We start from the raw sequence: 27496 nt of genomic DNA, 5'->3' as shown, positions 1-27496 counted from the left end.
TGCCTGACTCTCGGCCCAGCGGAGAAGCCGAGTAACCACTCTGATATCCATGCGACTACAAGTTCCATCCTGTCGATTGATATAAGCGACGGCCGTTGCGTTGTTCCAACACATTTATGGGCCACCATCTTTTCAGTGGAAAACCGACAGATTAGGACTACCGCTCCCTATCTTCGGAGACTGGCGTCTATCGTCACGATTTCAAATCCCACATTCTGAATCTTCGACCCACCAAAAGGTTGTTGGGTTGCATCCACCAGATGGAGAGACACCCTGGTTGTCGAGGCCAATCGTATCATCCGATGTAGGAGTAGGTGAAAACCTGACCCGTGTTAGGAGGTACAGCTGGAACTCCGAATTGTAGTGCCTCGAAGGCAGTTACCGTCTTTCCCAAGAGACAAAGACATAAGTAAGGACGCCTTCTTCGGTCTGAGAACTAGCTAGTAGCCGAATGTCCTGAGCTTTGGCTTCCGGTAGGTACCCCCAGCTGGAACATTGTATCCAGGAACGTCCCCAGAAACTATAAACTTTGAGACGGAACTAGGTTGGATTGTTTTATTTTATTTTTTTTTAAATAGATTACGCAGCCGTGCTGCGTCAGAGTCTTGTATGTTAGTAAGGCGAGGTAACAGAAAAGAGATTTCGATGGAGCTTTGATCAACAAGTCATCAAGTAAAGAATTATGGTCAAACCTGATGTCCGAAGGTGTGCAATTATGACAGACATGACCTTGGTGAAGACACCGGGTGCAGAGGATAAACCGAATGGCAACGGCCGAAACGGATAGTGATCGTGAAGTATCAGAAAACGCAAAGTGGGACATGCAGCTACGGATCTTTTATATCCAGAGAAATTAGAGAGCACCGGTTCCAAGCTCGCAGTACTGAGTGAATCGACTCCATCTTGAAGCGATGAACCATCAGATACTGGATCAAAAACTTGAGGTTCAGGATAGGCCTGACAGACCCATCCGGCCTGGATACCACAAAGAAGGTTTGAGTAGAAACCCAGACCCGATGATGTATCAGAACCGTAACCAGTACTGACGATTTTAGGAGACAGAATTGAAACTAGCAGAACCCTGGCCTTGTCTGCTGATCCGACAGACCTGTAGTGAATAAACCATCTGTAGGTGAAACTTCGAAATCTGATTCTAAGAGGTGTGGCTCTTTTTTCAAACCTGTTGAAAAATCAGTGAGTGAGCTCCAGCCGTAGGAGATCTCAAGTGGGACAGGAGACCGTCACGCCACTTGTTTTCAACTGGCTGCAGTTCCTGTCGACGTACTACCCTCTGTTGGCGACCTCTACTTCTGCCACCCCTAGCGTGCGTGGAAGCACCCCTGGCTCCACCAGGAAAGGGTTGCGGGACATGAAAGGAATGAAACTTGGGACCAGTGTAAGTCCTTCTGGATGACGAGGCAGATGAAGGGAGGAGAGTAAACTTACCCCCTGTGGCTTGGGATATCCAATAGTCCAGTTCAGGACTAGGCTAGGAATCGTAACTCTGATCTGAAAGCACCGTCCAGACCCATTATGAACTGTGCCGCTCAGCCGGCTACAGCCTTGTTAACCCAAGCGCTAACAATTATTGGTCTGAATTGCGCTCCTGCCGTGTACACAGATTGGAGTGTTGTTTCTAGCTTACGATCCAAAGGGTCCATAAATGATGTTGTACCTGGGCCCTGTAGCGTTCTTTGATAGCTGAGAACCGGATGCATCCACTAGTGGAAGGGTTTCCCGCTTTTCTATCAGAGCTGAAGGAAACGGAAGGTCGAAACGTCTCGGAATCTGGAAAGTTGGATAACTGTGAGAATAGAAAAAAAACCAACAGACTTCTGTTGCGGTTTACAAAATAGATAAAATTATTCAGGTACTATGTCTACTGGAAAAAGAAGTACATCTGACCTCCAAGATTAATGGCTCTACCCCCGAGTACCAGATATTAATGTGGTACCATTTTGGTAAAAATTGGAGTGCATTCTAGTAGTGGAACCCATATCCACTGATTTGGCCCGTCCTGCCCCCCAGGCGGACTACAAGAGCACTAAATCATAACGCCAGCTAAGACGGAGGCCCACGGAGGAGCGAGTAATCATAGTAACAGGGGAATATTGTACTGTAGAAGCATCACAGATTGTGGTACCAGTAGGATTTGGCTGTGTAAGTATTATCATTGCTATAGAGCAAACAAGCCACTTTAGAGAAGCTTTGACCTTGTCCTTTGTAGCGACATATAAACCACTCACACAGAACAGGAAAATATATAGTTAGAGATCAGAAGGCTAATGGGAGATAAAGGGGGAGAATCACACCACTCCCTTGTCCAATTAATGAATTCCCCGTAAGCACCAACCTGTCTGAATATCCCAGTGTACTCACAGCCTGTAGTCTCTGTAACTTGACGCCTGTATCTGGGAGGAGAGATGCAGGCAGAAAATGTATAAAATATTTAAGATCCAGTGGGAGCAGCAGCAGCGCTGTTTGTACAGCCTGTGTGCAGGGAGAGCCTGCTCTATGAAAAGTGTGGCTGCTCTCTTTCAATAGGAGTGTTGTATCAGCAGGGGCTCACTGCATAAACACTGCTTTCTTAACCCTCCAATCCCATGTTACCAGCTGCCGCTAGCGCCTTGCTAGACTGGCATAAACACCCACTGCTTCCATGTCCCAGAAGCAGTGGGGTCAATAACAGTCAGAGCCCATGAAGCGAAGCTCTAGGTGGGGGGTGGGGGAGCGCATGTGGGAAGCAGCCGCAGAGCTGTTTTCTATAGCCTGTCTGGAACAGAAACTGCATAATACCGAAACACCTTACAGGTAGCGTTACTGGAGCAGCATACTCACTGCGCCTTGTCGGCTGCGTAGGGGAGCTGTCAGAGGCTTTTAGGAAGAGCCCTGTGCACTCCCAGCGGCTCTCATGGTGCAGCCATGAAGGGGAGCTGTCAGAGGCTTTTAATAGAGGCCCTGTGCACTCCCTCCTGAGTCAGGGCGCCAGGGACCCAGACCCCAATCTTTCGATAGGTGGCGAAGGGTCCCTGCAGGCAGTCTGCCTATGTAAAAGTTAAAATAAGATTAAAAAAATAAATAAATGTAAGCAAAATGCTGGAACTCTGTCCTGAGTGACCAGCTCCTATGGCACATTTTTCTAAATAGAGGGCTGGAGGGGCATAGAGGGGGAGGAGCGTCACACTTCTAAATTATTTAAAGTGCCAGCTCCAACTAACCACGCCTCTATACCCCAGTGTCATAGCTTCCAGTGTCCCCTAGTGGGTGAAAGAGAAACAGGATTTTAGTACTTACCAGTAAATCTCTTTTTCCGATTCCACAGGGGACACTGGAATTCAAGACAGTGGGGTATAGACGGTGGTAGAGTAGAGCCTGGCACTTTAAACAATTTAGAAGTGTGACTGGCTCCTACCCCTGTATGCCCCATCAGCCCCAGTTTAAGAACTGAGCCCGAGAGGAGACGGAGGACAACAGGAAAATGGAGAAGGAGAAGACCACAGAATGGAACAAGACCAACTGAAGGAGAACAGAGGAACCCACTGCAGGCACACAACCATAAAGGAAACAAACAAAACGTCAGGAAAGCAGCGCTGGGCGGGCGTCCAACGTCCCCTGTGGAATCATAGAAAGGGATTTATCAGTAAGTACCAAAATCTTGTTTACTCCTTCATCCACTAGGGAACACTGGAGTTCAAGACAGTGGGGACGTCCCAAAGCCAACTATCCGTGTGAGAAGCGCAGAGAACTTGCCGACCATTCAGTCAAACTGAAACAGGTACCGCCAAGACTCGTAGTCCCAATGGAAAAGCAAGAGCTGAAGAGACCTGTGATCGCAAATACGACATCGACCGTCAAGGAGGCACTCTAAGTCGGGCAGCAATGACAAAAGTGTCACGCATTCTGACATGGGCCACCTCCCGGCCATTTCTGCGGTGTTCCTTCCGGGAGTTCTCAATTGGGAAGCAGACTTCCTCAGTCGTCACAACATGCATCCCGGGGAATGGTCGCTTCTCTAAGAGGTGTTTCAACTTCTAGTGCACAGATGGGGCCTCTCAGAGGTGGACCTCAGGGTCTCCCGACACAGTCACAAACTGCTAGTGTACGAGTCCAGAACGTGAGATGCCAAGGCAACCTTGGTAGACGCACCAGTGAAGTGGACCTTCCAGTTTGCGTACCTATTCCCTCCAATTACCCTTCTTCCTCGAGTTCTTCGGAAGTTCAAACAAGATGGAGGCATTGTCTTGCTGGTGACTCCAGCTTGGCCCAGACATCACTGGTACTCAGATCTTCGGAGTCTCTCCATCGACACACCGTTCCTGCTGTATCAACATCCGGACCTATTGTCTCAAGGTCCTTGCCTTTACCCGGACCTGGGTCATCTGTCTTTGATGGCGTGGCTCTTGAGGCATACCTCCTGAGGTCAAAAGGATGCTCAGAGCGTGTAAGCCAGCCTCTGCACGGATCTTCCACAGAGTGTGGTGTACATATTTCCAGTGGCGACATATCAGGAGCTACGATCCTCAAGTATTTATGATTTCCAGAGTCCTGGCCTTCCTTCAAGCTGGATTGGACCTTGAACTTCACCTTGCTTCACTGAAAGTGCATGTCTTTGCTCTATCCATTTGGTTCCAGGGTAGACTTGCTCCACTACCGTATGTCCACACCTTCCTCCAGGGTGTTCTCCGGATTCAACCCCCTTTGTCCCTCCAGTGGCTCTGTGGGATGTCAGTAGTTCTTCGTACCTTCCAGGGTCCTCAATTTGTACCCCTGGATTCTGTAGAACTTAAGAGGTTCACAGTGAAGACTCTTTTTCTTCTGGCTATTGCACTGCCAGTAGGGTGTCAGAATTGGGGGCGTTCTCCTTTCACCCCTTCTCCCCTTCCTGATATTTCACCAGGACAGGGCTGTGCTTCGCACTCGCCCGTGGTTTCTCATTTCCATATAAACAGGAAATTATAGTACTGGCCTTTCAGTCACAAGACCTCTCGGCTGGTGAGCCTCATTGGATGTGGACCGTGCTCTCAGGTTTTCTGTGGACCTTACCAGTTCCCTTTGGAAATCGGACTCCTTGTTTGTGATCTATGGATTTCACAAAAAAGGGATGGCCAGCAAATAAACAAACATTGGCCAGATGACTTTGTATGACTATCTAAGAGGCTTGCACACAGGCAGGCCTGCCTGTTACGGCTTCTGTTACTGCTCATTCTACTCGGTATGTGGGCCCCTCGTAGGCGGCTTGCCGTGGCGCCTCGGCTGTTCAGCTTTGTAAGGCGGCCACGTGGTCTTCCATTCAGACCTTTCTAAGGTTCTATGCATTTGATACCTTAGCCTCTCAGGACGCTTCCTTTGAGCGCCGGATTCTCCTCAGCGCAGGAGTGTCCCCACCCTTAAAAGGACTGCTTTGCCTCCTAGCTATTATTTTTCAACCGGTCACATCTTTACCGCATTTGATGGTGGAATTTGAAAAGTTTGGGAAATTATCCAATTTTAAAATTAACTTTTCAAAGTCCAGTGCCCTTAATTTATCTGCCCCCTCCCCTACAATAGCGAGTATACAAGGTTCCTTCCCATTTACCTGGCACCCGTCCCATATCACATATTTAGGGATTAAACTTACTAGAAATCTGTCTCATTTATTCCAAACAAATTTTCTCCCCTTTCTTTACTCAATCCGCTTGGATTATTCCCACTGGCACCTGAAGCAGCTTTCGTGGTTAGGAAAGATTAATGTGGTGAAGATGAACACTCTGCCCAAACTGCTCTATGTTCTCCAGACGTTGCCAACTGCTGTTCCGGAATCTTGGTTCAGCTCACTCACTTTACTGATCCGTCAATTTATTTGGTCCCGAAAGAGACCTAGAATCAGACGTGACTTACTTTCACGCTCAAAACAGTTAGGTGGTCTTCAGCTCCCAGACATTAAATCCTATTATCATGCCACCCATTTAAATAGAATCCTTGAATGGACCAGACACAGAGATATTAAACAATGGATTGCCATTGAAGGCTGCTTCATGAAACAACACCCTGAGATAGTTCCATGGTTGCCGTCTCTTCCTAAGATATCCCCTCCTCACCCAAACTATCTCTCCCACCCTTTCTTTATGGAAGACTTTAAGGCTTATCCCTAACATCTCCTCACTTTTTGGCCCTCTCACTTCGTTTTTGGCTAATTCAAGGTTCCCGCCAGGTACTGACCCTTCTCATTTTCCCAACTGGACCGAGGCGGGTCTCTTCAGAGTTGGTCAGCTGGTAAATGCTTCTGGCATTAAACAGTTCTCAGAGATCCGGGAAAGATGGAACATTCCTCAGTCGGATTTCTGGAAGTTTTTGCAAGTACGCCATTTCCTTACCTCAGATAATAGGCTTTCCTTAGCAAAAAGGGACCTCACTAATTTTGAGAAATTGTGTGTTACTCCACTATCCCCCACACATACAATATCTGCCCTTTATCAACTATTATTATCCAGTCAAGTGTCTAGTATTCCACCTTGGGCTAAGGCTTGGGAGAGAGATTTAAATTTAACCCTTTCTGACTCAGACTGGCAGACTATCTTTCTTAAAACCCACTCTAGCTCTATTTGTATTACCGTTAGGGAAACACAATATAAGATTCTAATGCGATGGTATCGTCACCCTGTCATATTACATTCCATGTTCCCATCAGTTCCCAACACCTGTTGGAGATGTTCTTCCGCTGTGGGTTCTCTCCGACATATTTGGTGGGATTGTTCTTCACTATCAAATGTTTGGTCAGATGTTATCTCTATCTCCCAACAAATCTTAGGCTTCCCCGTTCCCACAGGCCCAGAATTTTGGTTAATTAACCACTCATCGGTCCCATTGTCCCAGTTCAAGAAATCCCTACTTCGCCATCTGAGTAACGCAACTCGTGCTGTGATACCTGTACTTTGGAGATCTGCTACTCCTCCTACACGTAAAGCTTGGTTTTCTAGGCTTGATTATTTTATGTCAATGGAAGATATTTTATATTCCTCTCTAGATAAGCCCTCTGAATTTGTCAATACCTGGTCTCCTTGGCTAGACTATAAGTCTTCAGATACATACAGGAATTATATGTCTTCCACCTCATCCACAATATAATTTATGATCCTTAGAATAACAATTATGATTACGCTTACACACACGATAGTCCCTCCTTTTCTTCTTTCTTCTTCTCTCTTCTTTTCTCTGCTATTCTATTCTTGTCCTTCTCTTTCTCTGTTTTTTTTTATTATATATATATATATATATTTTATTTTTATTTATTTTTTTCTTTCTTATTGAGTGATTGTTTTTTATTTGTTTTCCTTTTTTTAAAAAAAAAAAAATTATTTTTGTTTGTTTTGCGATTCATCTTTTTTGATATATTGTATATCTGATATAGATTGTGGTATTTGTGCTATTAACCTGATTTTTCTAAGCAAACGAACGACGACTTATTATCTGCTTCAGTTTTATCAGATGTACAATGTTTATTTCAACTGTAATTTTTTTTTCTTCTCTAAATATTCTAATAAAAACAGAATATACAAAAAAAAAGGACTGCTTTGGTACATCCCCAATGTCTCCCTGAAGAAGAAAATTAGTTATGGTAAGAACTTACCTGTGTTAACTTTCTTCAAAGTCCACCCCCCCTGACGCACCTGGCTTCATATGGGCTATATTTCTGGTCACCGGTTTCCCGTCTCCTTCTCGGTGAGTGTGTGATTCTTTTCTTGTGTGTCAAAGTCTTCCGTCTCTCTTATCCTCCTCCGGGCTTTGCTACTTACCAACTGAGCTGCCTCTGGCTCGGGGGCCGGGATATAGGAAGGATGGATCAGTGCATCCTGGGAGCAAAAGCTTTAACTGCCAGGGGGCCGGGATCCAGATCCAACCTACACCCCAAGGTCTCCCTGTGGACCCTATGGACTTTGAAGAGAGAGCGTTAAAAAAGGTAAGTTCTTACCATAACTCTCATTATCTATATGATTTGTGTATGTCCGGCAGTGCTAGGATTCTGCTGTCTGCGACTTTTGCATCTTCCTGTTTTAGACTGTTTTCTTGAGTTTGGTACTTTTCTTGAGTTTTGTTCTCATGTTACTGCCCTTCTTCTATGGATTCTTGTTGGGGCTCTCTGCTACCAACGGTCTGGGTTGGTCTGTCTTCAGCTTAGATTATGGTGTTCTGACGCTTCTCATCTGCTGTTGTCCTCTCGCTAGCCATTCTGTCCAATTCGACTTACACTGTACGTTGTGGACTTTTCTGCGGCTGTTCAGTGAGGAGTTCTGATTGTCTCCTGCAGTGATCGCGGTGAGCCCCCAAAAAATGTTGGGCCCAGGGACCCCTCACTTCAACAAACTGGGGTCCTACCTGACCTTTTCTGGGTCCCATCTAAATGACGGTTTTCTGTAAATCTAACAATTTAGCAGTTATAGACCATGAAGCATGTAGCAGATGTCCCACATACAGAAAAACACACACACATTGGCCCCCACATACAGAAAAACACGCACATAGGCTCTGGTAGGAAAAAAACACACACATTGGCCCCAAATGGATAAAAAAAAAAAAACACATTGGCCCCCACGGCAAAAAAAAAAAATGAAGCACAATTATTCAAATTCATTGCACTGCAGCCTGCCATGCTGTGTCACTGCATAACTGTAGCGGGAGGCGGCATGCAGCTACGTGACAACATGTCAATGCATCTCTCTCTGGGTCATGCCAGGATCGGGCTGCGCCATCTGGAAAAGTCCAACGCTGCCAGCCTACAAGGATGCAGCATGGTGGGTGCAGTCAAGGTAGCATTAGAATTTGTGAGGCCCAGTATAAATGAAATTAGTAGTGCTCCCCAATCGGGGGTACACAGATGAGGGGAAGCGAACAGATGCTCACAATGGCAGGCATATATGGGGAGAGTGGGCAGAGGCACACGCGGAGAGAGGCACAAAAGTATATATATATATATATATATATATATATATATATATATATATATATATATACACACACACACACACACACGTGTGTGTGTATATACACATACACACTAGCCATTGACAGAAATACTGTACCTGGTGGTGAAAGTGGTGGGGGGATGGTGTCAAAGTACTGCAGATGTGTTTTTTTAATACACCACCAGCGGGGAAGGAGGGAGGTAGTGTGTGGGACAGCTCTGTATACTCCGCCAGGGCCCAGCAGCAGTGTCATTACAGTGCGCTGGCTGCAGGGAGCTCTGTCGGCTCTGTAGTATTTTTGTACATCGGTGGGGTGAGCATTCTCGGGACCTTCCCTGCTCACCACACTGAGCTCTGCACGGCCGCCACACTGAATGACAGGCAGCCAATCTGATTCTTTGCAAAGCTGTCTGTCACACCCCACTCTTTGCTGCCGGGCCAGCAGGTATACACAAGCGCCAAGCAGCTGTCAGGCAACTCCCCCTCGGCGATGCAGACAATAGCGGGGCCTCCCTACACTTCGGGCCCTGGGAGCGGGGGTCCCAGTGGCGGCCACCCAGCACAAATTATGTGGTGGCACCCTTGCCACACAGCTGGGACATGCCCCGAGCCAGCCTGAGCACCAGTCATCCTGCTCAGCACCAAACCCCCACCCGCTACCCATATATACTTTACTTACAGTACTGGAGGCAGTCTTCAATCCAGGAGCAGGGGCAATCGTCACGTAGCCGCTGGTCACTACAGCGCCGCTACATGGTCCAGTAAAGGCGTTAACGATGTCTGCCCTGACTCCACCCCCACTTTTTATGGCCTGCAGCTGGGCCAGATCATCAGAGAGCCAGGGATTGGCTGCAGCGGAGCCCCCGCCCCGGAGACTGGCATTACCCAGACCGGGATCCAAAAGGGGCAACCCTTGGATAGATGAGATGTCTGTAACCACCAAGATAGAGACTGATGCACCTCTGGAGAGAGCACCCTCGTCTGAGCTTTGATCCAATGGGGTAACCCGTTCCACCTGGAGAGAATCAGCCTTTGCAAAGGCCTGGAATGGAACTAAGCATAGTCCACCATGTCGAAGGTGGACACCATGGATCCCAGAACCTGCATTGCTGAGTGGATCGACACTAGGCGACTGTGGAGACATCTGTGCACTCATAGTTGAAGTGTGGAGATCTTGTTTGATGTCAGAAAGATTCTCTGATCCTGAGGTTCCAGAAGCTCCCAGATGAATCACTCTCTGAGGGTTTCAAGTAGGATTTTTTCCAGTTGATTAACCATCCGTGCTTGTGCAGGAAAGCAATGGTTAACTGCAGATGGCGGTGAAGCACTTCTGGGGATCCTGCTAGGAGCAGGAGGTCGTCCAGATATGGCAACAGTCGGACACCCAGACCAAGTAGGTGGGCCGATGCAATGATAGCCATAATTTTAGTATACAACCGTGGAGCTGTGGATAGTCCAAAGGGCAGAGCCTGAAATTGGAAGTGTTGCTGTATAGCAAACTGGAGATATCGCAGACGTGAGGGCGCTATAGGTACCTGTAGGTACGCGTCCTGAAAATCCAGAGATACCATGAAGTCCCTAGGCTCCATAGCTAGGACGATAGAGTGTAGGGTTTCCATGCTGAACCTGAGTAGCCTGAGGCCGTTCAAAGATTTGAGGTTGAGGATAGGCCGATGAGACCCATTCGGCTTCGGAACCAGAAAGAGAGTAGAACAACAACCAGTCCCTCACTGAGATAGTGGGACTGGCACCATAACCCCTGCTTGCAGCAAGGACTGTATTGTAAGGCCTTGTTCAGTTCTGAAGGAGGGTCTGTGTAGAAAAACTGGTGGGGAGGCAGTCTGAGAAATGAGAGGGCGTACCCGGGAGAGACCACTTCTCTTACCCAAGCATCCGTGGTGGTTTGACACTGGTTTGGGCGAACTGAAGAAGTCGGCCTCCCACTCTGGGATATCCTAGAGGGAGGCCCGTCACATCAGGCTGAGGGTTTATCCTTGGGTTTTGAAGCAGGGCATCTGGTTTTCCAGGTCTGCTTGGTCCTGGGTGTGGTGGCCCTAGTTGAAGCAGACTGCCTAGGAAAGACTAACCTTTAGGCTATCCCTGAGGACGAAAGGACTTAAATTATGCAGTCTGAGGCCTAATAGAAGTAGTTGTTGAAGGCAGAAATGTAGTTTCTGATGCTGCCAACTTGGTTACAAATTTGTCAAGGTCTGAACCAAACAAGATCTCCCCATTGTAGGGTAACCCTTCTAGGCCTTTCTTGGAATACGCATCTGCCTTCCATGAGCCGCAGCCGAGACTCTGGAGGTTAGGAGACTGGCATCCACTGTCGCTTCTCCAATATAGGAAGCTGCATCTCAAATGTGAGCAACACAAGGACATCTGACCCCTGGAAGCATCTGAGGGAAAAAGAGTCTCCAAGTGCGTCAGCCCAGCTCTCTATAGTTTTAGCCACCCATGCAATAGCCATGGTTGGACGGGCAACATCCCCTGAAAGAGAGTATATCAATTTCAGGCAAACTTTCATCTTCCTAACCGTAGGATCCTTCAAGGAAGTAACCGTAGGAATAGACAACTTAGCGCTTTTAATTCAACACGTAACATGTGAATCCACCGCAGGGGGTGTTTCCATTTTGCACAATGAGCCACAGGAAGAGAGTAACATGGAGGGAAGTATGAAACCTCACAGCAGGCGATTGCCAGGCTGCAGCCAGGAGTTCAGCTAAATGATCCGACAGAGGGAATTCTGCTGAAGCTACTTTCTGTCATTTAAACAGGGGGTGCTTGGATTTAGGGCCTGACTCGTCATCTTCTATTAATAAGATGGTTCTGACAGCTCGCACCAAGGCAGGAATAACAATTTCTAACAGACTCTCAGGGTTAGAGAGATCAGCATCTGTAACGATAACACAGGACGTGTAAAGGATTTACTGGGTAGAGGTTTCCCACCTTGCAACATGGCTTGAAAGGCATGAGATGTAGCCATCAGACTCTGTACAGAGTTAGAGAGTACAGGAGGTTTGTGTATCTCCTGAACCTGATGTGACAACCCCAAAGGGGGCATTACGTCCTGCTGTGATAACCCCCACAGGGGAATTACAGCCGGATCCGTTAGGCAGTCCGTAATAGCGTAATAGTGGCCAGTATCTGAACAAAGGAGCCCGGGTATGTATGAAAGTATATGTATGAATGTATATATATTAGGGATGTGCAGGCTCGGATAGGTTCGAGTTTGCACGTGGAGTTCGGATTTTTCCCTCCAAAAAAACGGAACTCAGAACGAGGCAAAACGTCATCTTACATGGACGAACATCATCATTCCTGGACAAAAGACCAGGAATGATGATGTTCGTCCATGTAAGATGACGTTTTGCCTCGTTCTGAGTTCCGTTTTTTTGGAGGGAAAAATCCGAACTCCACGTGCAAACTCGAACCTATCCGAGCCTGCACATCCCTATATATATATATATATATATATATATATATATATATATATATATATATATATATACATATATATATACACACACACATATATACACACACACACACACACACACACACTGCCTTGCAAAAGTATCCATTCCCCTTTGCATTTTTCATGTTTTGTCGGCTCACAACCTGGAATTAAAATGGATTGTTTGAAGGCGTGCATCATTTCATTCACAGAACTTACCTACAACTGTGAAGTTGTTTTTTTTTTAATATTGTGAATCAAACAACATTTAGGACAACATAACAGAAAACTTCAGCGTGCATAACTATTTACCCCCCTCAAATCAGTACTTTGTCGAGCCACCTTCTGCGGCAATTACAGCTGCAAGTCACTTTGGATAAGTATCTATGAGCTTGCCACATCTTGCCCCTGGGATTTTTGCCCATTCCTCAAGGCAAAACTGCTCCAGCTCCTTCATGTTGGATGGTTTCAGTTTGTGAACAGCAATCTTCAAGTCTGACCACAGATTCTCAATTGGATTGAGATCTGGGCTTTCACTAGGCCATTCCAACACATTTAAATGTTTCCCCTTAAACCACTCGAGTGTTGCTTTAGCAGTAAGCTTTGGGTCATTGTCCTGCTGGAAGGTGAACTTCCGTCCCAGTCTCAAATCACAGGCAGACTGAAACAGGTTTTTCTCAAGAATATCCCTGTATTTAGCACCATCCATCTTTCCCTCGACTCAAATCAGTTTCCCAGTCCCTGCTGCTGAAAAACATCCCCCCAGCATGATGCTGCCACCACCATGTTTCTCTGTGGGGATGGTGTTCTTGGAGTGATGGGACGTGTTGGGTATGTGCAAGACATAGCGTTTTCCTTGGTGGCCGAAAAGTAAAATTTTAGTCTCATCTGACCAGAGTACCTTCCTCCATACATTGGAGTAGTCACCCACATGCCTTTTGGCAAACTCAAAACGTGTCTTCTTATTTTTATCACTCAGTAATGGCTTTTTTCTGGCCACTCTTCCATAAAGCCCAGCTCTATGGAGTGTACGGCTTATTGTGGTCACATGCACAGATACACCAGTCTCTGCTGTGGAACTCTGCAGCTCCTTCAGGGTTACCTTTGGTCTCTGTGCTGCCTCTCTGATTAATGCCCTCCTTGTCCGGTCTGTGTTTTGGTGGGTGGGTGGCCCCTCTTGGCAGAATTGTTGTGGTACCATGTTCTTTCCGTTTGATGATGATGGATTTGATGGTGCTGCGGGAGTTCATCAAAGATTTGAATATTTTTTTATAATCCAACCCAGAATTGTACTTCTCAACAACTTTGTCCCTGACTTGTTTGGAGAGCTCCATGGGCTTCACTGTGTGATGCCTCTTGCTTAGTGGTGTTGCAGCCTCTGGGGCCTTTTAGAAAAGGTGTGTTTATACTGACAGATAATGTGACACTTAGATTTCACACAGGTGGATTTCATTTCACAAATTATGTGACTTCTGAAGGTAATTGGTTGCACCAGAACTTTTGAGGGGGTGATTACATATGCACATGCCAATTTTTTTATATATATTTTTCCCATTTCACTTCAACAAATTAGACTATTTTGTGCAGATCCATAACATAAAATTCAGATTAAAAAAATAAATAAAATTACAGATTGTAATGTAACAAAAAAGGTAAAAAGCCAAGGGGGGTGAATACTTTTGCAAGGCACTATATATATCTCCCCTATCAAAACCCTTTCACTTAAGCCTGCAGCCCATAAATTGCCTGACAGCTGTATGGGGGCAGATGCCTGTTAATACTCCTGCTGTTGCTTGACATAGCTGCAGACTAAACGGCACAAAATATGGCACTGGGTGTAATGTAACCACCGTGTATGTAGGATACTAGTAGGAAGCAATATACTGGTCCTGTCTTATGCCTGGGTAAGCTGCAGGAGCACACAGCGCAAATATGGCACAGTGCAACAAATGTATGTGACAAAACCTTACAAATAATTAGTTCTATAAATGTGAAGCACTTGGAAAACCCCCGAATACACCTATATGTTAAGGTAATAGTCCGAGAAAAAAACACTGGTCCTGACTGATGCTTGGATAAGCTGCAGGAGCCCACTGTGTAAGTATGCGACACCCTGGTCTTGTCTGACACTTTGGTAAGCTGGAGGAGCCCCTTTGCCTAAATATGGCACAGTGCAGCACACAAGGTCCCGAAATAGAACTCACAATGTAAGCTGCATAACATGACTCTAGTCCAGGGGTCTTCAACCTTTTACACTGTGTGGGCCACATCAAAAAATTCAACGAAACCCGAGGGCCACTAAGCTATATGCCACACAGTAGCACAATCTAGATTCACCCAATTCACATTACACCACAGTTGTGTCCCTCATTCATGTATAACACACAGCAGTGCCCCTTTTACATAATGCCCACAACAGTAGTGCCCCTAATGCAATGCCCACTGTAATGGTTCCCCTTATGCAATGCCCCTTATGCAGTGCCCCCTGTAATGGTAGTGTCCATTATGCCGTGCCCTCAGTAGTGGTAGTGCCCCATGTGCAGTGCCCCCCGTAGTGGTAGTGCCCCATATGCTGTGCCCCCAGTAGTGGTAGTGCAGTGCCCCTTAAGCAGTGCCCACAGTGGTAATGCCTCTTATGTAGTGCCCCCAGTAGTGGTAGTACCCTTTATTCAGTGCCCCCAGTAGTGCTGTCCATTATGCAGTGCCCACAGTGGGAGTGCCACCAGTAGTGCTGCCCCTTATGTAGAGCCCACAGTGGTAATGCCCCTTTATGCAGTGTCCCCAGCAGTAGTAGTAGTGCCCCTTATGTAGTGTCCCCAGGAGTGGTGCCCCTTATGCAATGCCCCATTAGTGGTGCCCCAGTATTAGTGCCCCCAGTAATGCCCCTAGTACTAGTGCCCATAATAGAAATGCCCCCTAGTAGTTGTGCCCCTAATAGAAATGCCCCCTAGCAGTAGTGCCTCAGTAGTGGAGAAGCTTACAAAAAAAAAAAAAACTACTACTACTTACCTTAAACCCCGCTCCCGCGTCTGCTGCCTCCGGTCGGCACGGCTGCCCTTCTATATGAACTATGGGAGACGTCATGACATCTCTCGTATAGAGCACTGCACAGACTGCGAGAGCCAGAGCCCAGGAGTGGGAGCCAGGCGCCCGCTGGTGGTAAAATCTCAGCAGGCGCCTGGCAAATGGAGCCTGTTGGCTGGCTACGGGTCGGCGAGCCACCCAACAAAGCCCCGAGGGCCACGGGTTGAAGACCCCTGCTCCAGTCTATAGAGCCACCTAATCAATTGTATATTGGACATTAGGACCAAGCTTTAAAAAAATAAAATTTTACATGCTGCCGAAGCGAGCACCCAAGACTCAAATATATAGCAATATAGCCTACAGCTCCTGGCCTTCTCATCCGAGTACTAACCAGTTCCATTACCTAGTTATAATTGATTGTGGAATATATATATATATATATATATATATACACATATATATATATATATATATATATATACACATATATATACACACACATATATATATATACATACATATATATATATATATATATATATATATATATATATATACATATATATATATATATATATATATATATATATATATACATATACACACACACACACACACACACACACACACACGTTGAGTCTCCCATATCCAAAATGCTTGGGACCAGGGGTATTTTGGATTACGGAATATTCCGTATTTTGGAATAATTGCATATCATAATGAAATATCTTGGGAATGGGACCCCAATATACACACAGAATGCATTTATGTGTTATATGCACCTTATACACACAGCGTGCAGCTCATTTTATACAATATTCAATAATTTTGTGGCTCAAGCAAAGTGTGTGTACATACATGAAATAAATTTATGTTTCATTTACACCCTATACACACAGCCTGAAGGTAATTTTATACCATATTTTTAATAATTTGTGCCTTAGACAAAGTTTGTGTACATTGAACCATCAAAAATCAAAGGTTTTATTATCTCAGTCATGCCAAAATTATTCCGGAATATTTGGATAGATTATATATATATATATATATAGCGTTCCCGCTAGGCTGTTTTAGCAGGGTGCACCCTCACAGGCTGCGGGTGCAGTCTTCACCCGCGGGACGCAGTGTCCTGCGGGTGGAGAACTGTGTGGTGACCCGGTCACCGCCGGAGAATAGACGCTGGGCGCATGCGCCCGGCATCTATTCTCCCTGTTTGCAGCGCTTGGGGGCTGCCCGGCATGTCCGTAAGTGCCGGGCACGCCCCCAAGTATGATGAAAAAGGGGACGCGTCTTATAGACACGCCCCCTTTTATGCTTTTATGGCCACGCGCACAAAGTTGCTTTTATCGCCCGCGCGCACAAAGTTGCCCTCTCTAGCTCCGGCACCCTGCCTGCCGCCGGAGCAAGAGTGAACAATAAATATATATGTATCAGGCCCTACCCTTGCTTTTAAGGCAAGGACAAGATGCGATACATGTACGTATATTATATTATTTTATATATATATATATATATATATATATATATATATATAAAAACACATGTACCTACATGCAAGATTAATAGGCGTGGCTAATACGTTAGAGTAGAACATGAGCAATAGTTAGACCCATGGAAGGAACTGACACAAGACCTTGGCTGAGCCAAGGACCAAGTTCACTCTGGACATGTATATGTTCTAAAGTAGAGCTTAATATAAAATACACTCCCTCTATCAGGGCTCGACAAATCCCGGGCGCCAGGTCTCCATGGCGACTAAAATTCTTAGACCTGGCTACCGGGATTTCCCGGTAGCCACCACCCCCCAAGCAGAGAAGCTCCATTTGTCGGGCGCCCGCTGAAATTTTACCAGTGGGCACCCGACTCCCCGCAGCTGCAGCCGGAGCTCGCTCCTGAGCTCCGGCGTCGGGCTTCCCCACGGGCACTACGGGAGAGACGTCATGACGTCTCTCCCATAGTAACGAGGAGCGGCGGCAGCCGAAGCTCACTCCTGAGCTCTAGCGTCCGGCTCCCCCCACAGGCACTATGGGAGAGACATCATGACGTCCCTCCCATAGTAACGAGGAGCGGCGGCAGCCGGAGCTCACTCATGAGCTCTAGTGTCCGGCTCCCCCCACAGGCACTATGGGAGAGACATCATGAAGTCTCTCCCATAGTTCCAAAGAGTGGCAGACGGCAGCGGATGCAGGATCCTGGCCTAAGGTAAGTATTCTGTTTGTTTGTTTTTTGTGTGTGTGTGCGCAGCACACTTAGAGGGGGCTTAGTACTGGGGGCATTATTGCAGGGGGCTTACTACTGGGGGCACTATTAGAGGGAGCTTACTACTGGGGGCACTATTATAGGGCGCTTACTACTGGGGGCACTATTACAAGGGGCTTACTACTGGGGGCACTATTACAAGGGGCTTACTACTGGGGGCACTATTAGAGAGGGCTTACTACTGGGGGTACTATTACAAGGGGCTTACTGCTGGGGGGCACTAATACAGGGGGCTTACTACTGGGGGCACTATTATAGGGGGCTTACTACTGGGGGCACTATTATAGGGGGCTTACTACTGGGGGCACTATTATAGGGGGCTTACTACTGGGGGCACTATTACAAGGGGCACTATTACAGAGGGGCTCACTATTGTGGGCACTATTACAAGGGGCTTAGTGCTGGGGGCATTATTACAGGGGGCTTACTACTAGGTTGAGGTGCACTGAAAGGGCATGTGTGGTGGTCTATACAAGCTTTCGGAATTTTGGTAATGGACAATGGTCTGGCTCCTAAACTTTTAAGATGGCTCCTAGATTTTTTTAAAATTTGTCGAGCCCTGAGATTATATATATTTATATATATATATTTTTGTCTTCACGCAGGAAGACTGCGCATGTGCCGCGTGTGGATGGCTGTCATTCTACTATGGCGTAGGTGGCAGGATATGAACCCACTTTGGAGGCTTATCCAGACGCAGGACTAAGGCATTGGTTTTTCCACCAGCCTTCGTTATCTTATGCAAATAGCAAACAAGTTGGCATTTAATCCAACACACTATGAGGCTAGCAAGGCTAACCACTACACCAACTATGTCCCTGTAGCGCTATTAAAACAGGGACTGTACCAGCTTGTAGAACATGGACTTTAGCGCATATACTGAACTTTTCTACACTGGGCTGTGCTGCCGAAGCTAACACATATAATCACATATGCATACCTCCCAAGCACATTTTTTTTTCACAGTATATATATATATATATATATATATATATATATATATATATATAGTGACAGTGTCAGATTAGGGGGTCCCTCTCCTGGGTAGAGGACTCCTTCCTTACACACACAGCAGCCGGGAAACAGTACGCCAGACTGGATTCGAGTACAAGCTGGTCGGCGCCAGTCTTTATTGTGCAAAACAGAAATAACAAAGAAACCATAAACAGAAATCCTAGCCCTGTCGGGGCTCTAACCTTACAATTGGTTCCCTCACTACAAGAACCTGGCAGGGCCTAGTGCCCTCACCAGCAACAAAGGCACAGCACAACACTTACAGATAGGTTTTTCAAGTGTCTCTGAGCAAACTCCCTGCCTGCTCTCCCAGGTGAGACACTCAGCCCTAAACACACTAGGCTTATATTGGCCACTCTCAGGTGGAAACCCTAACAAGCCTGTTACCAGGCTGCAAGGCCCAAAACCTGGAGTGGCCGTGGGTTGAGCCCTCCCTCTCCTCTCACCCACAACCCCCAGGTCCCAAACCGGCTTTTCAAAAAGCCGAGACTCAAGCCTGCTACACTGCAGACTTTCTCCTGGGGGTTTAAAACACATAAGACAGGAATCTGGGACAAATGTACCTGCCACAGACCACTTTACCAGTGATCCTATCACTATATATATATATATATATATATATATATATATATATATATATATATATATATATGTATATATATATATATATATATATATATATACACACACACACACACACACCTATATGGGGGAGGATTACATAAACGCGCATACACATGAGATATCCTTGGTTCGATAGCCCTGGTGGCTGTGAAGTATATAGGTAATTTATAACAAGAGATATGGTAAGAACTTACCTTTGTTATCTCTGTTTCTACGAAGTCCATAGGGTCCACAGGGTTGACCTTGGGGTATAGCTGGATCTGGATCCATGGGCACCACGCAGTTAAAGCTTTAGCTGCTCCCAGGATGCACTTGGGTCCGTCCTCCTCTATACCCCGCCCCCGGCCACAGCACCTCAGTTGGTAAGCAGTCAAGGCCGGAGGAGGAGACTAAACAGAGAGAAGGAAGACTGGAACACACAAGAAACCATACTCACAGAAATGGGAGACGGAAAACCGGTGACCAGCCACACAGCCCATTTGAAGCCAGGTGCGTCAGGGCGGGCGCCCTGTGGACCCTATGGACTTCGTAGAAACAGAGATAACAAAGGTAAGTTCTTACCATATCTCTTGTTTTCTACTTCAGGGTCCATAGGGGGGTCCACAGGGTTGACCTTGGGGATGTCCCAAAGCAGTACAACTAAGGGCGGGGACGCTCCTGTGCTGAAAGGAGTACCCGGCGCCCAAAGGATGCATCCTGAGAGGCAAAGGTGTCAAACGCATAGAACCTCAAAAACGTTTGAATTGAAGACCAAGTGGCCGCCTTACACAGCTGAACAGCAGAAGCGCCACGTCTAGCAGCCCAAGAGGGACCCACAGAACGAGTGGAATGAGCCTTAACAGAGGCTGGCACAGGTAAGCCCTCCTGTGCATAAGCCTCACAAATAACGGAACGAAGCCAACGGGCTAACGTTTGTTTGTTGGCAGGCCAACCCCTCTTGTGAAAACCAAAGAGGATAAACAAGGAATCAGACTTCCTAACCGAAGCCGTCCGGTCTACATAAATTCTAAGCGCCCGGACCACATCTAAGGAAGTCTCACCAGCTGAAAGATCAGGGGACTGAAAAGCTGGCACAACAAGTTCCTGATTAATATGGAACTTCGAGACCACTTTGGGCAAAAACTCAGGACGAGTGCGGAGCACGGCTCTGTCCTGGTGAAAAATCAGGAAAGGAGGGCGACAGGAAAGCGCCCCCAATTCAGACACCCTCCTGGCCGAAGCAATTGCCAGGAGAAAAACCGTCTTAAATGTCAGCCACTTGAGCTCCACCGCCTCAAGAGGCTCAAACGGAGGACCCTGCAGGACCCGTAGCACCACCGCCAAGTCCCAAGGAGCCACAGGAGGCACAAATGGAGGCTGGATCCTGAGAACACCTTGGAAAAAGGTGTGAACGTCTGGTAGTATTGCAATCCGCCGTTGAAACCACACGGACAAGGCGGACACATGAACCTTCAGAGATGCAAGGCGTAAGCCGAGATCCAATCCTGACTGAAGAAATTCCAAGATCCTAGAAACTCGGAACACCTGAGGATCATAATGTCTGGACTCACACCACTGAAAGTAAGTGTGCCACACTCTGTGATAAATCCGTGCTGAAGCAGGCTTGCGTGCCCTGAGCATGGTACCAATAACCGAACTGGAGAAGCCCCGAGACCTCAAGACGGCTGTCTCAAGAGCCACGCCGTCAAAGACAGCCGACCCAGATCCGGGTAAAGGCAGGGCCCCTGAGACAACAGGTCCCGACGCTGAGGAAGAAGGTACGGAGCGTCGATGGAGAGGCTCCTGAGATCGGAGTACCAAGGACGTCTGGGCCACGCCGGAGCTACCAGCACGAGCATGCCGCCGTCCTGCTTGAATTTCCGCAGAACCCGAGGAAGCAGGGATATCGGAGGAAACAGATACGCCAGGTGAAACGTCCATTTCACCGACAGCGCGTCCACCAGACTTGCACCTGCGTCTCTTGTCCTTGACCCGTAAACGGGCAACTTGTGATTGTGACGGGAGGCCATCAAGTCCAGCTCCGGCAGTCCCCACCTGTCCACGAGTAGCTGAAACACCTCTGGGTGAAGCGACCATTCCCCGGGATGCACGTCGTGACGGCTGAGGAAGTCCGCCTCCCAATTGAGGACTCCGGGGATGAAGACCGCCGAGATCGCTGGAATGTGACCCTCCGCCCAAGTCAGGATACGAGACACCTCCGACATCGCTGCCTGACTGCGAGTTCCGCCTTGGTGATTGATATACGCCACCGTGGTGGCGTTGTCGGACTGCACCTGTACCGCCCTTCCGTGAAGAGCGGGGCCGGACGACTGCAGGGCCCTGTATACTGCCCGCAGTTCCAGGATGTTGATGGGGAGAAGTGCTTCTTCCGCTGACCAACGACCCTGAAGCGACAAAGAGCCGGTCACTGCCCCCCAACCCCGGAGACTGGCATCCGTCGTGAGCAGGACCCAGTCCGGGATCCAAAATGGGCGCCCCTCGACCAGATGAGCTGTCTGAAGCCACCAAGCCAAAGATAGCCGAACGTCCGGAGACAACACCAGCACCTGAGAGCGGATCCGGTGAGGTAACCCGTTCCATTCCGATAGAATCAGCCCCTGCAGGGGCCGGGAATGGAACTGGGCAAATTCCACCATGTCGAATGTCGACACCATGGACCCCAGAACTCTCATAGCCGAATGGACCGACAGGCGGCAACGACTCAGGCAACTGCGTATCCGCAGCTGTAGGGAGGCGACCTTCTCCGGAGTCAGGAAGATCCTTTGCTGACGCGAATCCAGCACGGCTCCCAAATGAACCATCCGCTATGATGGAATCAGGGAGGACTTTTTCCAATTTATCAACCACCCGTGTGCTTGCAGGCAAGCGATCGTCAGGTGGAGATGTTGAAGCAGTACCTCCGGGGAGCTCGCCAGCAACAGGAGGTCGTCCAGGTACGGCAGCAGCCGTACATTCTGGTTCCGAAGATGTGCGGCCATGACCGCCATAATCTTCGTGAACACCCTCGGTGCCGTGGAGAGACCAAAGGGTAGCGCCCGGAACTGATAGTGGTGTTGAAGGATAGCGAACCTCAGATACCGCTGATGTGAAGATGCTATCGGAACATGGAGGTAGGCGTCCTGGATGTCCAGGGACACCATGTAATCCCCCGGTTCCATCGCCAGAATGATGGAACGTAACGTTTCCATCCTGAACTTGTGAACTCTGAGGAATTTGTTCAGAGACTTCAAGTTGAGGATAGGGCGATGAGAACCATTGGGTTACTGCACCAGAAACAGACGAATAATACCCCGTCCCTCGTTGTGATAGAGGAACGGGAACAATGACCCCTGCTTTCAGCAAGGACTCTATAGCCTCCTGAACCTGTAACGCCTTGGTCTTGTCCTGAGAAGGACTTGTGCAGAAAAACTGGTGGGGTGGTCTGTGCCGAAAAGACAGGGCGTACCCCTGGGAGACCACTTCTCGAACCCAGGCATCCGTGGTGGTATTGTGCCAGCACTGGGCAAATAGAAGAAGTCGGCCTCCCACTCTGAGGTCCCCCAGAGGGAGGCCCGTCCCATCAGGCCGCAGGTTTATCTTCCTGCTTGGAAGAAGGGCGCCGAGCACTCCAGGCTTGCTTCTTGGGTTTAGAGGCCGTCTTACTCGCAGACTGTCTCAGGAAGGACTGACCTTTCGCCTTACCCTGAACCCGAAAGGAACGAAAAGCCGAACTCCGAACCTTAGCAGGCAGTGCCGCCGAAGGGAGGAAGGCCGACTTGGATTTAGCCAGGGTGTCCACTATTTTGTCCAAGTCCGGACCAAATAGTAATTCCCCCATTGAAAGGTAAGGCCTCCAGACCTTTCTTTGAATCAGAGTCCGCTCTCCAGGACCGCAACCATAAGGATCGGCGGGCAGACACCGCTGCAGCCGATACCCGCGAGGTCAGCAGACTAGCATCTAAAGAAGCTTCTCCAATGTAAGAAGCAGCGTCCCTCATTTGTCCCAACAACGCCCGCTGGACATCCGGAGCGTTGTCCGGGAAGGTATCTTCCAATGCATTGGCCCTACCCCTCAATGGCCTTGGCCACCCAGGAGATGGCCATGGACGGTCGGGCCACCGCCCCGGAGAGGGAGTAAATAGACTTTAAGCAAGTCTCAACTTTCCTGTCCGTGGGATCCTTCAGCGAGGATATCGACGGTAATGGTAAGGTGGCGCCCCGAGTTAAACGGGTGACATGGGAATCCACCGCCGGTGGAGTTTCCCATTTTTTACAATGTGCCTCAGGGAAGGGGTAATTAGAAGCCAACCGCTTCTGAGGAAGGAATCTCTTACTGGGCGCCTGCCAAGCTACCGCCATATGATCCGTCAACTGATCCGACAGGGGAAACACCGCAGAAGCCACCTTAGTTTTTTTTTAAACTAGGAAACTTCGACTTAGGAACCGGTGCCTCATCCTCTATAAGAAGAATAGCTCGCACCGCCCTAACTAGTGCTCGCACATTAATGGACGACTTGGTATCCATTTCCTGGACCGAGGCGTCCGAGTCAGTGTCATCAGGGACCTCCCCATCATCTGAGGAACCCTCTGAGTCCGATACCTGAGCAGCCCGTGTCATGAGTGGGCGTTTTGAAATCCTAGAAGGCATGTCAGTCTGCAACATTGACTGAAAAGCTGAGGAAGCGGCCGCCAAATTTTGCACGGAGTTGGAGAGCACATCCACCCAGGGTGGAGGAGTCACCATAGGGGCCTGAAAAGGTACCACAGGCTGCTGCGGCACAGGGGAAGCCTGTATATACATAGGAAACCCCGCATAGGGACCCACCGACTGAGACCCAGGAGGACTCCGCAATAACTGCGGGACACCCGGGGAATGGGGGATGGTCGGCTGGGACAACGACCTAGTAGGGAGAGCAGTCGGGACCGACCCTACGGTCCGCAATAGACACCAGCACTTGAGAAAACATCGCCCACTGTGGTTCCTGCGCCAGAGAAGGTCTGGATGGGCCAGGAGCCACCTGGCATCGACTACACAGGCCATCCTGTGACAAATCCTCCCTATCTACTCCTGCAGAACAGCGTCCGCAGGAGGCCAACACCGGAGCCACTGAGCGCTCAACCTCCTCGTCTGACATGACAGAATATATTATATATCTGGCACCAGGGTAGAAGTAAAACGCACTCACAATATGGCACTGAGTAGCACACAACTGTATGTGACGGACCTCACAAATACGTGATCTATATAAGTGAGGTCAGTAGAAACGCCCCTCCCCCACACACCTGTAGGGCTTGTAGGAGAAGTAAAGGGATAGGTATAATCTGACAGTAAGTAGAAAATAAGCACAGACAGGCAGCACTAGCAAAAGTCACATACCATGCAGGAAGATATACTCACTGCACCTTTACACTACAATCAACCTGCCCAGATTCAGTGTCTGGGAGGGCTATAGTGCTGTGTACGCTGTCCTTAATCAGGGGAGAGGTACACAGGGGGACCGGTCCGCGTGCTCCCTGAAGATCTGCGCTGCCACTGTGAGAAAATGGCTGCTGGAGACCTCAGAGGAGGAGTGGCCGAGTAGCTGCAGCTCAGCGACGCCAGACTGCGTGCTGAAAGGCGCGCTGAGCTGAGGGGAGGAGCCGCTGACAGGGAAGGCTTCCTCCCCTGGCTAGCATATTAACCCCAGGGCTTGCCGGCATCCCGCTTGCCATATATCCCTGGTGGTCTAGTGGTCCCACGGGTTATTCCTCCTCAGAGGGGGAGCCCGCCGCCACCGCTAGCGGCCCCCGGTCTGTCCCCTAGGACCGGGGGCAAAGGACTGCATCTGCAGGCAAAACCCGCGAGCCGCCGCTAATCGGCGACTCGCGGCTTACCTTGTCCCCGGCGACTCCGGCAGCAGTCCAGGGAGGGACCCAGAGTCCGGCTAGTACGGACTCTGGCCTCCCGCCGCGATCCCCAGTGCAGTACTGGCGTCGCGGCGCCAGCGGGGAAGGAGAGCGGCAGCGTGGGCGTCTGCATAGACAGCCCGTCGCTGCCACACTAGAGCCTCTGTTTTAAAATAAAAATCTAACAGGCTCTTTTTTTTTTTTTTTTTTTTAAATAAAAATAGAAAGCTTTTGGGGGCTGCTCCTGCAGCCCCCCTGCGCAGGTGACCCGACTCCGGCCGGGCACCAACTCAAACTGAGGTGCTGTGGCCGGGGTATAGAGGAGGACGGACCCAAGTGCATCCTGGGAGCAGCTAAAGCTTTAACTGCGTGGTGCCCATGGATCCAGATCCAGCTATACCCCAAGGTCAACCCTGTGGACCCCCCTATGGACCCTGAAGTAGAAATATATACACAAGCACAAAAACAGTCCCCCAGAACTGCCAGTCATGCAGCACTTATATCAGAGGAACAGTGGGAGACAGCACATTCGGAGCTAAAAACAGAGATTTTGAATTACTCTGCAAGCACAGCAGGGCTGCTACGGTGTAGCTGACTCCCCCTGCACGCGCCGTCTGACAGAGGTGAGGGGTCCGCAACTGAGCACACAGCCGGGTATCTCCGAAAGACCCAGCTGCCGACCTGAACGCAGGGAGACTTTGTGAAAGTCTCCTAGTAATGGTGGGCTATGTGCGTGCGTGACTGCAATAAGCGGACCCCCCGCCTCAGACCTGCTCAGTACTTATTAGCAATGTGGGCTGGCGCTTCCCCGGCATCCAGTCAGTGTACTCTAATGAGAGCTCAGTGTCTGAACACCGGCTGGCAGCAGTGTAGACAGACCTCTCTTCTCTACCCTGCTCAAGTCTATGTTATGAGAGCGACAGGGAAAGGAGGGGACAGCCTGCTGCGGTCCTCAGGCCGGGGGCAGGTGCCGGCACCCGTGCCTCACAAACAGGACACCGGCATGGCAGAGTATAACAGTCGTGCTGAGAGCCGTGCTACAACCTCCACTGCAGAGCGCGCATGCTGGGAGATGAGAGGGAGAGCCCGAATGCTAATTGCGCACTGATGTGCAAGACGCACCCAACACCAGCTGGGCGGCAGAACTGCTGGTCGGGTCTCCCCTAATAGTGACACCAGTATGTCACTGAGCCCAGCTATAGCATCCACTGCTCCTGCTAATCAGGAGCAGTGGTTATACTTACAGGCTGCTGCGACCAAGATGCTGGGCTGAGGGGGCAGCGAGGAACCCAGACACATGCCGGTGTCAGCAGTGGCGGGTCCTCGCAGGGTCCGATGACTCCATTGTGGGCCACCTCCTCAGGGTCACTAGACACAGGCTGCAGTAGCCGTGGCGGTGCCCTTCCCAGCGGCTCCCCCGAAGCAGACAGACTGTCACAGCTAGCAGTCTGCCTGTCCTTATTGTTGAATAAGAAATTAAAAAATATATGAAAAAGGCTGGAGATAGCCTGATGTGCTACCGGCTCTTTCGGGCACATTTTCAAAACTGGGGCTGATGGGGCATAGAGGGGGAGAAGCTTCTAAATTATTTAAAGTGCCAGGCTCTGCTCTACCACCGTCTATACCCCACTGTCTTGAACTCCAGTGTCCCCTAGTGGATGATGGAGAAACAGAGGCAGTCTCATTACTTTTCAATCAGCCATTGTATATATGTAAAGATGCACAAATCTATTTGGCATACAAACTTGCAGTTTCTTGTCATATTGATTACGTATCAACTTTGTGTTAAACTGTAGGCAAGTCTCCTCTCCAACAACAAATATAGTGTCCGTGGGTCACAGCTTTCATACATAATCACACACCTGTGTTCTGTTCAAAATCATCAAGCAGTTTATCCAGATCCACAACTGCTGCCTGGAAGTAGTTATCCATCTTATTAGATCCGCAGTAAGTTTTATTCTGCACCTAAAGCACCTAAAATAAAAAGGGAATTTCAAATAAAACTAAAATAAATAAATACAATACAGGTCTAGTCATACATTTAAAAAATAAATATGAGAACATTCTTATACTGTCTGAAAATGTATGTGGTTTTTTTTTTTAAATAAATATAGCAAAGACAAACATGTTTCAACAATATTCCAGTGTACCACTGCAGACACTATATTAAAAGTAGAGTTTATATATATTACTTTCCAACAGCATTACATAATGAAGTTGGTCTAGATCTTTACTGCCATGATACAGAACATACATCACCAGCATGTATGGTATAATGGTATAAATGTAAGCATGTACAATTCCACCCCCCCAT

At 48.5% G+C, this 27496-nt stretch overlaps 1 protein-coding gene across 2 annotated transcripts in view; it reads right to left on the bottom strand.

Annotated features, from left to right (window-relative positions):
• The window catches only part of ZFYVE16 (zinc finger FYVE-type containing 16), a 117148-nt gene that overhangs the window by 77958 nt on the left and 11694 nt on the right, over nt 1-27496 (bottom strand). For both annotated transcript variants that reach the window (XM_088443781.1, XM_088443782.1), the window contains exon 2: nt 27045-27156. In XM_088443781.1, coding sequence (XP_088299907.1) covers nt 27045-27114 — 70 coding nt within the window. In that variant the 5' untranslated portion in view covers nt 27115-27156. The remainder of the gene's footprint in view (nt 1-27044; nt 27157-27496) is intronic.

The sequence above is a fragment of the Taudactylus pleione genome, unplaced genomic scaffold (assembly GCF_031769625.1).
Source record: "Taudactylus pleione unplaced genomic scaffold, aTauple2 ptg000333l, whole genome shotgun sequence".
NCBI classification, from domain to species: domain Eukaryota; kingdom Metazoa; phylum Chordata; class Amphibia; order Anura; family Myobatrachidae; genus Taudactylus; species Taudactylus pleione.
This window is presented reverse-complemented; position numbering and strand designations above follow the sequence as displayed.